The sequence below is a fragment of the Morus notabilis genome, unplaced genomic scaffold (genome assembly GCF_000414095.1).
Source record: "Morus notabilis unplaced genomic scaffold, ASM41409v2 Scaffold290, whole genome shotgun sequence".
Lineage (NCBI taxonomy): Eukaryota > Viridiplantae > Streptophyta > Magnoliopsida > Rosales > Moraceae > Morus > Morus notabilis.
The window spans coordinates 96,312-110,884 of NW_010358749.1; the positions used below are offsets into that span (position 1 = coordinate 96,312).

Consider the following 14,573-nt stretch of genomic DNA (forward strand, 5'->3'; position numbering starts at 1 on the left):
AGGCAGTGTTATTTAACGCAATAGTAGACGTTTGATTCATAAATTTAAAATTATGATTCAGAATAATTTTTAATTTATGTTTATTTTTTGTGAAAAAAATATTACAGCGAGTTACGAACTATGATCCGAATTATGACACGAATCCACTAACTAAACGTTGTTGTAATGTTTGGTTCATTGAACTCAGATGCCAGAGACATCAACTCTAACTTCAAATTTTATATATAAACTGATGTGGTATGTTAGTTGTCATTTTTACGTTAATAAATATTTAAAACATTGCCACGATAGTTGATGATAAAAAAATTGTATTTACTAGTTAAAAATAACAATTCACATGACATTAGTTGATACACAAATATTAAAATTAAAATAGTGTCTCTAACATTATTCTTTATATATTTTTAGGGCCTATTTAATTCGTTAATTTATAGTAAAAAAGTAAAATGTAATTATTTTTTAAAATTTTTTATTGTAAAAAAATTTAAATTTTAAACTCAAATCGATAAAATTAATGGGATCTTAACGGGCATGATTATGATATTGTCCTTCATTTATACTTATAACCTACCATATAAAATTACGCGGAAAACAAGTTTGATAGTCCTGGACAGCGAGTGGGATCGTCCCTGTTTTTTTAAACACCACGCTTCTCTTCTTTCTATTATTAAATGGTTCACATCATACTCCAACAGAGTTGTGACACGTCACTATGTTAATGCGTTCAGATGACGTGGCAAAGCTGGATTGTTTTTTCATTTCATTGGACGGGGCATGGTGCGTCCAAACAGAGTCAACCAATGAGCACGCACGCATTCAATAATTACCAATGGGCATTTTCCTCAAACGGAGAAGAAGCTTCACAGAGAGAGAGAGAGAGAGAGAGAGAGAGAGAGGCGCCATAAGAGCAAGGACGGAGCTAGAGAGAGAAGTGGATGAACAACCCAGGTAAGATCGAAATACCCTTTTCCTTTATATTCCGAATCAATATTTATATCATAATACTTTTGAATCCGTCAGAAAATGAACATTTCTGTAAAAATTTGGTGTAATTTGGATGACCGGGTGAAAAAACCGGCATTTCATTTAATGGGTCATTGATTTTCGATCACGGTTACGGATATAACAGAATTTCGGATTCGTCTTTGGCTTCTTGATTAATTTGTTGGTGTTGATTCTAATTTTGAGCTAGGAATTTAAATATTTAGATTGCTTTTTTTTTTCTTCAATTATGATTCTGTTTTGGATATTGTTTATTGTGTTAAGATGCTGCATTAGTTGTTGTGATGTGGTTCAATAGTTGTTCTCATGCTAGGCCTCTTTTATTTAATATGTTTTTTGGGTGATTTTAATGTTATTAGTTTGGACCATAAGCAATATGAATGTGGAATATCTAAATAACTTTTTTCTTTTACAAAAATTTCAGGGATCAAGCTTTGTGCCTGGTTTCCTTTGGCGGATTTCTGAATGATGTTAGTTTTTTTGTGAACTTGGAACAAGTACTTGAACATGGTCAAGTGCTCCTAGTTCAACAATGAAGCGTCACGTCTACATCAACGATGATGAATCTTTGCGTGATCTATACTGCGCCAATCGAATATCGAACACGAAATATAATGTGTTTAACTTCCTCCCTAAAAATTTATGGGAACAGTTCAGGTGATTTGTGATTTCGATGCTGTTTATTTTTTTTATTTTAGTATTGGTTGTTGTAGTAATTTACTTTACAGCATCCTGATTTTGCCGGTCTGCATTTTTTTTTCCTTCTTTCTTTCTATTTCCTAGAGTTTTTCAAATTATGGTTTGGGGACATGACATGGTTAATTCCTATGTTTCGGAGAATTTTACTTTTATGCTCATTCATTTTACCTGGCAAATTCATATTAGGCATTTTTTAGTTTTATGTCGTTTTCTGGGGTGGAGACGAGGTTAACTTGTTTACATATTATGATTTGTTTTTGTGTCTTAGATAATATTATTTTTGGCTCGTTACTCTATTCCATGTTACTCTTACGTTCTGAATCCGTTAGAGATTTGAGATACGTTGTTGTTTCCTTTTCTCCGTTGCCTCTAACAAATTGCTTCTCTGTTGTCAGCCGCTTCATGAACCAGTACTTTTTGTTAATAGCTTGCCTTCAGTTATGGTCTCTTATTACTCCAGTAAATCCTGCTAGTACATGGGGTCCACTTATTTTCATTTTCGCGGTCTCTGCAACAAAGGAGGCATGGGATGACTACCATAGATATCTTTCAGACAAGAAAGCAAATGAGAAAGAAGTTTGGGTTGTGAGGCAGGGCATAAAAACACATGTATTAAACCTATTTCATCCTTTCTTTTATTTTTCATGTTTGTCTGTATTTAACTCCGTGTAATCAAGTTGTTGTCTTTTTTGTTTGTTGGTGGTATTGTTTGTAGATTCAAGCACAGGACATTCGTGTAGGTAATATAGTGTGGCTCCGGGAGAATGATGAAGTGCCGTGTGATCTTATTTTGATTGGGACTTCCGATCCACAAGGCCTGTGCTATGTCGAGGTAAACATCAAAACCTTGAAAGGAATTTGCCAAGTTGGGAGCAGTGAACAGAATTTTGTACCATTTCTACCATTTATTTGTTTTTGAATCAATGGTAGGCACTAATGCTGCGAAAGTAAAGTACACTGTATGAAAAAAAAAAAAATTGAAACAGACCAAATGTTCAAGTGAGCATGAGAAAGTTGTATTGAAAACCTAGACCTTAGCTAGGTTATTGGGCTAGTTCATTTCTATTTTTTTTTTTTTTTGAGCAATAGTTCATTTCTATTGAAAACCTAATAGTTTAAGTTTCCTTTTTCTCTCACGTTGTATGAAGTTTCCCACATTCACATGATTATTGAGTTTCTAGAGTAACAAAAACATGTTTATCCCCTTAAAATTTTCATTCAGAATTATTCTTAGATCCGAAACGATCATATTGGGTGTGTTCTGTTTTCTGCCTGATTTTCAACTCTTTCCTTTCTGGACCTCTCTTGATTTTCAAGAGCCTAATAGCATAACCTTTTGCAGACCGCTGCTCTAGATGGTGAAACTGATCTAAAGACTAGGGTCATTCCCTCAGCTTGCATGGGGATTGACCTTGAACTCTTGCACAAAATCAAGGCAAGATCTTTTGTGGAGATTTCTTTTGTTTTTCCTTCCTCCACTTTTATCAAAGTAATGATTTTTACTCCCATGCAGGGTGTGATTGAGTGCCCAGTTCCTGACAGGGACATTAGAAGATTTGATGCAAATTTGAGGTTGTTTCCTCCATTTATTGATAATGATCTGTGCTCATTGACCATTAAAAACACAATTCTTCAGTCTTGTTACTTGCGGAATACAGAGTGGGCATGCGGAGTAGCTGTTTATACAGGCGAGTTCCATTTATTCATTTTGTCAAGGACATATAGCTAACTGTATATCCTTCTGCTTTTAAACATATTGTAGGAATTTTTCCCTTTGTTTGAAACAATGGGAAAGGAGAGGGTCGAAAATTAAAATGAAAGATAAAAAATTGTAATGAAGCAGTATAACACAGGATGATTAAAATGTTCATATTACACAAGACATCACCACCATTAAACCAACTAGGAAGTTATCCTAGGCCCTCCGAACAAGTGTGAGTATCATAAGGAAGGATAACAAAGAAGAATATCCTGGTAATATGATGGGAATAGTGTAATGGATTACGGAGTTTTTAACGCGGTCATGTTATTGTTTGGCTTCACCGCCTACAAGGTTCTTGTCCCCTTATGTACAATCTGACCATTTCAATGTTGGAAGTATCAACCATTTGAGGGATATTATAAAGCTAGTGTATAATTCATAGATATGTTTATAATTAAAAAGTTTGTAAATCTGTCTACTTTTCTTATGTTTATCAGGTAATGAAACCAAGCTGGGTATGAGTAGGGGTATACCTGAACCAAAGCTTACAGCTGTGGATGCCATGATAGACAAGTTGACTGGAGCTATATTTGTATTCCAAATTGTGGTCGTTATGGTTCTAGGAGTCGCTGGTAATGTATGGAAGGATACAGAAGCAAGGAAGGTGAGTGGGCTTTTCTTTTTCCTTTCTCAAATCTGACTTCATGGTAGTTTTTAATATCTTTAATTATCCCAAAGGAAAATTGAAGGAATCACATCTTTCTAAACTTTTTGAGTTATCAGTTACATTTTTTTTTTCATGTATACTTTCACCTTATATGGTTATTGTCCCGTTTGCAGCAATGGTATGTCCAGTATCCCGAGGAAGGTCCGTGGTATGAACTGTTGGTTATCCCTCTTCGGTTTGAACTGCTTTGTTCCATCATGATACCCATATCAATTAAGGTACATTTTAGCATTTGTAATTTACTAATTTAAAATGAAAATCTAAATTACTCAAATTTGAAGACTCTGCATCTCTGTTAATAGTCTCTAAAAATTTAAACCATTAAATCTTTGGCAGGTCTCCCTTGATCTTGTGAAGGGATTATACGCAAAGTTCATTGAGTGGGATTATAAAATGATTGACCATGAAACGGGTACTCCAGCCCATGCAACAAAGTGAGTTTATTTAGTTTTGGAAAAAATGTCGATGATTTCAAATACGTTATTTATTTATATTATTTGTGAATATAAGATAAGTGGTGCATATAATATATGGCAGTACAGCAATTAGCGAGGACCTGGGACAAGTGGAGTACATTTTGACTGACAAAACTGGTACCCTAACTGAAAATAGGATGATTTTTAGAAGGTGTTGTATCAATGGCATTTTCTATGGAAATGAGACAGGAGATGCCTTGAAAGGTTTGTTTTCTTGTCGTAATAAACATGTTACCTTGTCTTTTTTGTTACAAGTGCATTATTTAATTTGGTGATTTAGGAGGTAAAAGCTAAGTTTACCTTACATCTGAATTCCAAAATGCACTTTATAGATGATTTAAGCTAAGTTTACCTTACATCTGAAATGCCTTTTATAGATGATTTACCTGTACGTGCCCTTATGGTTAATTCAGCTGCATGAGTTCTTGTGATGCCCAGGAGCTGAAATTGCTATTTTAGAGAATGATTGTGATGCAACATCTCTAGGCTCTATCCTTGTTAGATGGGTATAATCCACTATGGAAGCTCAAACCTAAGTGTTTTTGTGTAATTAAAATTAAGAATTAATTACAAAAACTCCTCATGAACTATACCCTTTGTAACACTAGGTTTTTTTTTTAAGGAAAATTGACATGTAATTTGTTATTTTGGAGTATTTTGGTAGCTTTATGGTTTAAAATGGTTCTGAAACTAATTTAAATTTGAACTTTTAATTATGATACATACAGTGTTGATTGAGTGTAAGTTAAATTTTTTTTTTTGGTAGAATAAACAAATTTATGAATTTTTTTTGAATATTTAAAGTAATTTAAATTCAAATTAAATTTGAAACCATAAAATTAACAAAATACCCTCAAATTAAATGTCAATTTTCGTTAAAAACCTAACGGAGGGGACCTTTTTGTTAATATTTCATTGTTCAAGGGGAACGGATGTTACGTTTTAAAATCAGGGGGCAAAATGTCACAAGAAGTATAATTCATGGGGAATTTTTGTAACTAATCTTAAAATTAATTAAAAGAAAAAAGGGAAAACATTTGCTTTCCAGAAAGTGCATTCTTCATTTTGTTCATTACCTTTGTTTATCAAACAGCTAACATAACATGTGGCATTTGGCATGTATAGTTTTTTTATCATGGACATGTGATATTCAATTACCAAAGAACTACGGGCAGATGTTTTTCTAAATTTATATTGATTTATTTTCTTCTAGGAACTCGTTTAGCTTGACTATAGTTTCTGATTTGTTTTATCCTGATAAAAAGATGCAAGGCTGCTCAATGCTGTTTCCAGTGGCTCTCCCGGTGTAATACGTTTCCTTACAGTTATGGCAATATGTAATACAGTAATACCTGTTCAAAGGTGATTGTTGCTTCCGTTCGCAGCTTTTTTCTTTCATTTTTTGTTTCTCTCGAGATTCTATGGAATTCCTTCTGATTAAAGTGTTACATACTTTCAAATCAATTCATGTAAACAAAAAAAAAAACAAAAAAAAAAAAAGAAAAACTTTTGATGCACTTATGTAAGTATTTTAATCTGTATGTTTCTTCTATTCTTTGTAGCAAAAGCTGCGATATCGTGTACAAGGCTCAGTCCCAGGATGAGGATGCACTTGTTCACGCTGCTGCACAGCTGCATATGGTTTTCTTCAATAAAAGTGGAAATATTCTTGGTAAAGATCGTTTATTTTTGGCTATTTAGATAGTATATTCTTATCTTACATTAATCTTTACAGTTCCGACCGGTATATTGCAGAGATAAAGTTCAATGCTTCTATAATTCAATACGAGGTTTTGGAAATTCTGGAGTTCACTTCCGATAGGAAAAGAATGTCAGTTGTTGTAAAGGATTGCCAGAATGGAAAGATTATCCTTTTGTCAAAGGGTGCAGATGAAGCAATTCTTCCTTATGCCTGTGCCGGTAACACCAGTTTTTTCTTTTGGCCATAGTTGCAACTTGCAACAACTATTAAACCTTGGTGAAACTGTTAGTTTTTCCTGGCTCAAAGAATTTGTTGTATATCTTGTTACATCATGGTGATTGATCTCTTATATTATACCACCACAGAGTAGGTTTTGATTCTTCCGACCTGCTTTGCTCTTCATCTTGCAAGCTAGTACATGAAATTTGCACGTCTCTTAGTCTGCTTTATAAATACTAGTGCTCCATTTTCTTTTATTTCTTTTATTTTTGTAGAAAAATATTGGTCCTCAGCTATTAAATGCTCTTTCATACCCTTCTAGTTACCTAGACATATATGGTTAGTGCATATGAGTATTAGGTGTTTGATAGTTTCCAATATACCTCAGGACAACAAACAAGGACATTTATTGAAGCTGTTGAACAATATGCTCAATTGGGTCTACGAACGCTTTGCCTTGCTTGGCGTGAATTGGAGGAAGATGAGTATCAGGAATGGTCTTTGATGTTCAAAGAGGCCAGTAGCACATTAGTTGATCGAGAGGTAAGTGGAAATTATGCTTACACCTGAATAACATGAACACATTGACATATTATTAGTTATAAAATTATTCACTATTTTGTGCAGTGGAGACTAGCTGAGGTCTGTCAAAGATTAGAACGTGATCTTGAGGTCCTTGGAGTTACTGCAATAGAAGATCGTTTACAGGTGAAATATTGCTGTAAGGCATTAAAATCCATGGATCTAAAAGCAAAAGTAGATATTGTCTATTTTCTATTAATTGCAGATTGCTCGTCAGGGGAAAAACAAACTTGAGTTAGATATTCAATATTGCTAATTCAGTTTTGCGAGATACCACTATCTTTATGACATTTTGAATTTCAACTGTCAGGATGGCGTACCAGAAACGATTGAGACACTAAGAAAAGCAGGAATCAATTTTTGGATGCTTACTGGTGACAAGCAGAATACAGCAATACAGATAGCTCTTTCTTGCAATTTTATTTCACCAGGTATTCATAATTCATATATACTAGATTAACCACCTTTTTTTTTTCTGCATGGAAATGGAAAATATTTAAATCGTAGATAAACTTGTCTCATGGACTCTGAATTAGCTGGTCATCTCTGATCCAGGCACTATTATGTGTTTCAATCTCCTTTTCCGGAGGCTTGGTTTGATTTTACCTTTGGTTTCAATTTTCATTACATAGACAGTGAAATAGGAATGTGTGTGTTCATCTGTTGTGCGGCTTTCTTAGAAAGGAGTATTTATCATATTGTGTTTGCTACGGGTACTTCTGCTTATAAGCACTGGTATTTTGTTGGTGTATTTGTCTTACATTCGATCGAGATATCATTTTTTTTCCTTATAATCATTTTTAATTGGACATTGATCCTCTTCTTTTATTCTCTTTTCTTGTGTGACAGAGCCAAAAGGACAACTTTTGTTGATTGATGGCAAAACTGAAGATGAAGTTCGTACAAGTTTAGAGAGAGTTTTACTTACAATGAGGATTACCACTTCAGAGCCTAAGGTAAAATTACAGAGTTCCAATTGCTCTGTGAAGTTCAGATTAAGTGACAGATTCCTTTTTCATTATCCACATTCAACAGCTGTATAAAAATATATAAAAGAGTGTTGTATTAGACAGTTCACATATCATGAACCTCCATTATTTTTTTACTTGATCTTCAGTTGCTGTGATAAATATGTGACAAATTGTGTGTTCCCCATGTTAGTTTAAGATTTTTGGATATCTTTTTTAGGAAGTTATGGATGTCTCTCTCCCTTCACATGTTTGATAATCTATAACCTGGTGTATCCTTAAATGTTTATTTGTTTCTTTTCTTTTTTCCTCTCCCTTTTTTAAAAAATATATTTTTTTTTTTTTGGCAGGATGTGGCATTTGTTGTTGATGGCTGGGCTCTTGAAATTGCACTTAAGCATTATCGAAAAACTTTTACTGAGTTAGCAATATTGTCAAGGACTGCTATATGCTGTCGAGTAACACCATCCCAGAAAGCACAGGTGATCCTTATTAGGGTTTATTTATTTATATGATTTTTCATTATTTATACGCAAGTAAGTACTGACACATATACATATATATATTTTTTATTTTTTATTTTTCTTAATGGAGTATTAGTATGGTTGGCAAGCATTGTCGGTACAAATTTGTTATATATATGTTCATTTCCCTCCCTTAACTCATAGTTATTATTACCGTACGCAAGTCTTATTTGCAGAAGCCAGAAATAATCTTTTCGAAGGGAAATCCTTAGAAAGGACAGGACTAAGTCATATTAATAATTTATTTTCTTAGTACACCTAAAAGCAGTATACCTTCAAATATTTTAGATCTTGAACCGTGAAACCTAGATTCAGTTGAGTTTTGTTCTTTAAAAATGGTGGATTTTCGAGTAATGGTTAATGCTAGAGCAGTTGCAAAATTGATTGTTGAAGTAGGTACTCGTTCAACGTTGGTACCTTTTTTCTCTTGTTTAGTTTGTCTTGAAGGTTCTTAAGGGACATCCTAATCTGTGTTTCATTCTGATGTGTGCACTAAATCAAGAAGCTAATTTATTCTTTCTGATGTTTTTATCTTTGCCTTCTACCAAAATAAGTAGTTAACATTACGATGTGATGTCATGAGTGTAAATTGAAAAGGATCAATTTACAAGTCCAGTGTACAGAAAGTAACTACTCATAACGTATTCTCCTTTCTTTTCTCAATCCTTTTTAGATAGAGAGAGAAATGATGGGTAACTATATGGTGTATATAATGCTACCTTTTGCAGCTTGTGGAGATCTTAAAATCATGTGATTATAGAACATTGGCCATTGGGGATGGTGGGAATGATGTGAGGATGATACAACAAGCCGACATTGGAGTCGGCATCAGCGGGAGAGAGGGACTGCAGGCTGCAAGGGCTGCTGATTATAGTATTGGGAGTGAGTTGTTGACACTAATAAATCTATGCGATGCTTAAAAAATTGTTATGATACTGTTAAATTATTGTAATATTGAAATGTGCTAATTGCGTCTTCTGGTGTGCAGAATTTAGGTTTTTGAAAAGATTAATACTTGTTCATGGACGTTACTCTTACAACCGCACAGCATTTCTATCTCAGTACTCATTTTACAAGTCCCTGGTCATATGCTTCATCCAAATCTTGTGAGTTCCTTTACACAATATCACCAAACTCTCAACTTTTCATTTTCTCAACTATTAGCGTAGCGTGCGTACATTTTTCCTTTCGCCCCGTTTGGTTCCTATACTTGAACTATGGTTATGTTTTTGCTACAGTGTTTTTCATCTCACGAAGAATTTGAATTCAAAAATTTATTCTCTCACAAAGTTTCCGCCAATGAATCAGTTCACTATACTTAAACGCGTGAAGCAAACTGACCCTTTAAGATATTGTGTTTTTGTTATTTCGGGTGCACTGACTGTAGTGCACTTTCAGTTTCTCTTTCATTTCAGGTGTCTCGGGTACTAGTCTCTTCAATTCTGTTAGCTTGATGGCTTATAATGTTTTCTACACAAGCGTTCCTGTTCTAGTCAGTGTCCTTGATAAAGATCTTAGTGAAGAAACAGTGATGCAGCATCCGCAAATTTTGTTTTATTGTCAAGCGGGAAGGTTAGAATTTATAACATCATTCCTACTATCTTTTCCACTTATGTGAGGCATATGCTGATGGGTGTTTTCTCTATCACCTAAATAATAACGTTACACTTCCCCCCCCCCCCCTCTTTTTGGTGACAGGCTTTTGAATCCTAGTACGTTTGCTGGTTGGTTCGGGCGATCCCTTTTCCATGTGAGTTGTGTTTGTCATCATTTGTTTTGACAATTTTTTTGCTCCCTTGGTCCAATTCCAAGTCCACAGAATAAGTTGATTTCTACGCACTGAAACAATTGAATTTAAAGATTAAGGTCACTTAGCGAGTCTTAACATCGGTTAAAACTCATAGTTGCTCATTACCCCTTGAGATTTGAGAGAGGGAAAAAAGATAAGAAAGGGATTACAGTCCTGAACATCTTGCTAAGTATCACTGTTGGAGCATCCCTTTCTTGGGATCTATAGTAGCAGAAGCAATAGGAAATATAGCTATTTTTAATATATAATTCCAGATTAACTTACTGTTTGCATTTTCCATATAAAGCTCAATGATATAAGAAATGGTAATTTTATTGATGAGAGCTCATGCCAAACTTATGTGAAGGATTTAAGATCTATCCTATAAGTTGATTTGCCTAATCAAAATATTATGCCTGTTATTATTCCATTTATACCGATACCATGCTCGATGTCCAGGCAATTGTTGTATTCATTATCAGCATTCATGCATATGCTTATGAAAAAAGTGAAATGGAGGAGGTCTCGTTGGTCGCGCTCTCTGGATGTATTTGGTTGCAGGCTTTTGTTATGACATTGGAGACGAAGTAAGCCTCTTTCCTTTTTCTTAAGCTTTTAGGTTCAAATTTGACTTTATGTACTGCCTTGGCCTTGCCTCAACTTGATTAGTAAGTGTCTTTTTTGAAGCATATCTAGCTTTATCCTACATTGGGACTTACTAGTTTTTTAATGCCTCGACACAAAAGCCGACCAGAAACTTCAGAAGAAAGTTTATAGTATTTAGTTTGTCCTGTCTGTCTGAATTTTACTTTGATTGATGCCTGCAGTTCTTTTACTGTACTACAACATCTTGCAATATGGGGGAATTTGATTGCGTTCTACATCCTCAACTGGATCTTCAGTGCTATTCCATCTTCAGGGATGTATACAATTATGTTTCGCTTGTGTAGACAACCATCTTATTGGATAACTGTGTTTGTAAGTTTCTCTTTGCCATCTTTTGAACTTGTTATTCTTTGGTTCTGGCTTGTCTCTAAATATCATCTTGGATTTTAAAGGAGCTTTCTATGGTAAGGCTACTGGTAGTGCATGTTTATGAACATTAGATCTAGTAAGAAATAGTATGCAAAGACGATAGAAACAGATACAAATCTGACTTTTCAAAACAGAGCCCTGTTTTTAAGAATTATAGCATAGTATGATTATCGGGGCTTTTGTCTGAAATCAAGTTCATTCCTTACAATGCATGTTGCTATGAACTAAGAGAAACTTCCATCCCATTACAGCTCATAGTTGTGGCCGGGATGGGTCCAATTCTTGCTCTAAAGTTCTTCCGGTACACGTATAGACCAAGCAAAATCAACACACTTCAGCAGGCTGAACGTCTGGGAGGGCCTATCCTGTCACTAGGGAACATTGAGCCGCAAGCGAGATCGATAGAGAAAGATGTTTCTCCATTGTCCATAACTCAACCCAAGAACCGAAATCCAGTTTTTGAACCCTTGTTGTCAGATTCACCAAATGCCATTCGAAGATCTTTTGGAGCCGGAACTCCTTTTGATTTTTTGCAGCCACAGTCCAGATTGTCTTCTTCCAGCTACTCAAGAAATTGCAAGGACAACTGAGCTATATTCGAAACAGATTATAGATGGAAGAATTCAATTCTGCTGTGATTTTTGTCTGATGTAAATCAGCACTGTATTTAGTAACATGTAGTTTATTGGAGTTGCTAATTAATCAATCTTCATAATTGAATAATTCTTTTTCTTGATTCAGCATAAATGTTAATTTTTAGAGGAATATAAATTGATTAATTTCATCTCTAATTTTATCTGCTATATATATATATATATATATTATGTACTGCTATGAGAACAGTTTTTCTAGTAGGGAAAAAAAAAAAAAGAAAAAAGAACCGTTTTACGGTACGTAGGTAACTTCTTTTCTGGAAGGCTAGAGTTTGAAAATACAAGACAGCCGATTATCATCCCTCTTTCAATTTTTGTGCGATTTATGTACACAACTTTCTTGTGTCATTCATTACTAGCGGCGGTGGCTTAGTGGCGAACGACATTCTACCAAGGTTCCTTTGCCCTAACATCTAAGAATTGATTTCTTTGTCCAATGTGAGATTGAAATTGTACCTCTCATCGGCCTGTTAAATATGACTTTAGTTGATGTGATTTTGGATTCTCTAGATACTAGTTGACAGAAGTGTGAGCCAAGTTCTTTTCAATTCTACTTGTGGTTCGATTAAGTTGTCAAGTGGTCGTTTAAGGACATCTCTCTCTCTCTCTCTCTCTCTCTCTCTCTCTATGTAGTATGGTATAAAAGAAATGTCCTATCGCAGTGCAGTTTTGAACGTGCAAGATCAAATCAGAACTAAAAAAAATGTGAATGGATGAAAATTGATGAAGATATTGACGATTTTACATGGAGTTTTATTGATAGGCTAAAAAACCCTTCTCCTTTTTCAAGACAAATAAATAAGATTCAATAGTCAGAAATTGGTCATACTGATAGAGATACTATCAGAGAAACTCTGAAACAATAAAGTGGTGTTTTGTGCTAATAATGAGGTTAGACGATTGTTTTGTGCTAATAATGAGGTTAGACGATTTTATCAAGTTTTTATAGTCAAACAGCAGAAGTGGTTTGTGCCAAAAGTAGCAATAAATAGAGAGTGAATTTGAGTGTACGTCCAAGAAATTAGTTGTTTATTTTGGTGTGGATAAAGTAGTATGGAATAAGGGACTAATTATGGAGTTATGTGGAGGCAATGAATTCTTAGCTTCCTAACGATAATGAAAAGATTTAAAGAGTTGTTTGTTGGTTGGTATGAAGGCAATGGGTGTGCCTACTTGAGTTAAAAGGCTGGACCCAAAGTCGGCCAATAATTTCGCATAAAGTAATGATATTTATTATGAAAAATTTTATCATAAATGTGAAGTTTCAAAGTGCTTCGAGTTTTACAGAACTAAACTTAATTTTTGTCTTAATATTGTCTTAATTTCATGATTATGCTTCTCTGCAAAGCTAACATATGGTGTCAAATAAGATAAGGGAACCGCTTTTTGAACCTGGCTTCCCACTACTGTAGAGGCTATCATGTCTCTCCTTTTTTATTTTTTATTTTTAATTGTAAAAGTATACTGGTATTTACTTGGTGGGAATTCAGATCTTTTGTTCTCAAAGCTTGGTCAAGAAAATTTGTCTGCTGGTTTTATCAAGTTCTTCCGGTTTAATTGAAGGGTTAACTGAATTAGTGTAATGGAAGGTGTATAGAACCTTATACATATATATATATATATATATGTAATATGGACTAAGAAATAAATTCAGCCTCCTAAACCACACAAAAAACAAAACACCTATAATGGGTTGCTTGGGATTCAACGTGCATGTCCCACAATGGGGATCATTATATCTTCGTGATGAGAAAATAGACCACAAAGGTTTGAAAAAGTAGTCCCCCAAGTAATGTCCTTGCAGATTCAGATACATATCATAAATCATCATATACAGTCATGGGTTGGAGCCAAGAATCTATTATATCCCCCATCCTCAGATGTCAGCCATACCTTGGTAAAGTCAGTGAATGAGCCGTACGCGTATTACCAAATTTAATCCTCCAAAATCTAAATAAATGATGAAAATTCTTATATGAAAAAAACAAAAAAAATAGCTGGTAGGGCTCTAATTTAAACCGTAAGATCTGTATAACTTTTATCAATTCTTTTGATAAAAAAAAAAAAAAAAAAATCATTATTATGAAAACAAAAATAAAGAAGGCAAAAGGTTTGCCAGAAAAGAGCAGCTTAAGCAAAGACTCAAGTCCTAACCTAACTAAGACCTAGAAATATCAATGCCGAGACCACTTGTTCCCTAATAAAGTTCACCTCCAAATTGAAGCTCCCTTCCGATAACGCACAAGTGCAACCAACATGGCATCACCCTCAAAAATCGGCTTAATAACCCTCCGATCAGCCGCAACTTCCACTACTAACAAAGCCGTCATAGCCTTCCCCAGCACCACGAAGACCGGTCTAATACACTTGCACCACATCCTCATGATCATCCCTTCACTCTCTTTCAGCAGCCACTTCTAAATTCATTTTCTCACGATTTTGATTAGATCTAACGTTCAAAAAAGGCACATTACTAATAAGGACAGTATCATTGA

General features: G+C 34.5%; 1 protein-coding gene across 1 annotated transcript; it reads left to right on the forward strand.

The window, feature by feature from the left end:
• Positions 1 to 886: 886 nt before the first annotated feature.
• LOC21393612 (phospholipid-transporting ATPase 2) lies at positions 887 to 12,182 on the forward strand. Its single transcript, XM_024162432.1, has 25 exons — positions 887 to 948; positions 1,427 to 1,659; positions 2,097 to 2,310; positions 2,417 to 2,533; positions 3,044 to 3,136; positions 3,215 to 3,389; positions 3,901 to 4,067; positions 4,244 to 4,348; positions 4,467 to 4,564; positions 4,668 to 4,810; positions 5,872 to 5,968; positions 6,169 to 6,278; positions 6,362 to 6,526; positions 6,916 to 7,070; positions 7,155 to 7,235; positions 7,420 to 7,540; positions 7,959 to 8,065; positions 8,428 to 8,559; positions 9,330 to 9,483; positions 9,590 to 9,707; positions 10,000 to 10,173; positions 10,300 to 10,351; positions 10,850 to 10,977; positions 11,218 to 11,368; positions 11,677 to 12,182. Exons 2-25 carry the CDS (start codon positions 1,535 to 1,537, stop codon positions 12,013 to 12,015), a joined length of 3,321 nt encoding a protein of 1,106 aa, XP_024018200.1. The 5' UTR covers positions 887 to 948; positions 1,427 to 1,534; the 3' UTR covers positions 12,016 to 12,182.
• The last annotated feature ends 2,391 nt before the right edge of the window (positions 12,183 to 14,573 follow it).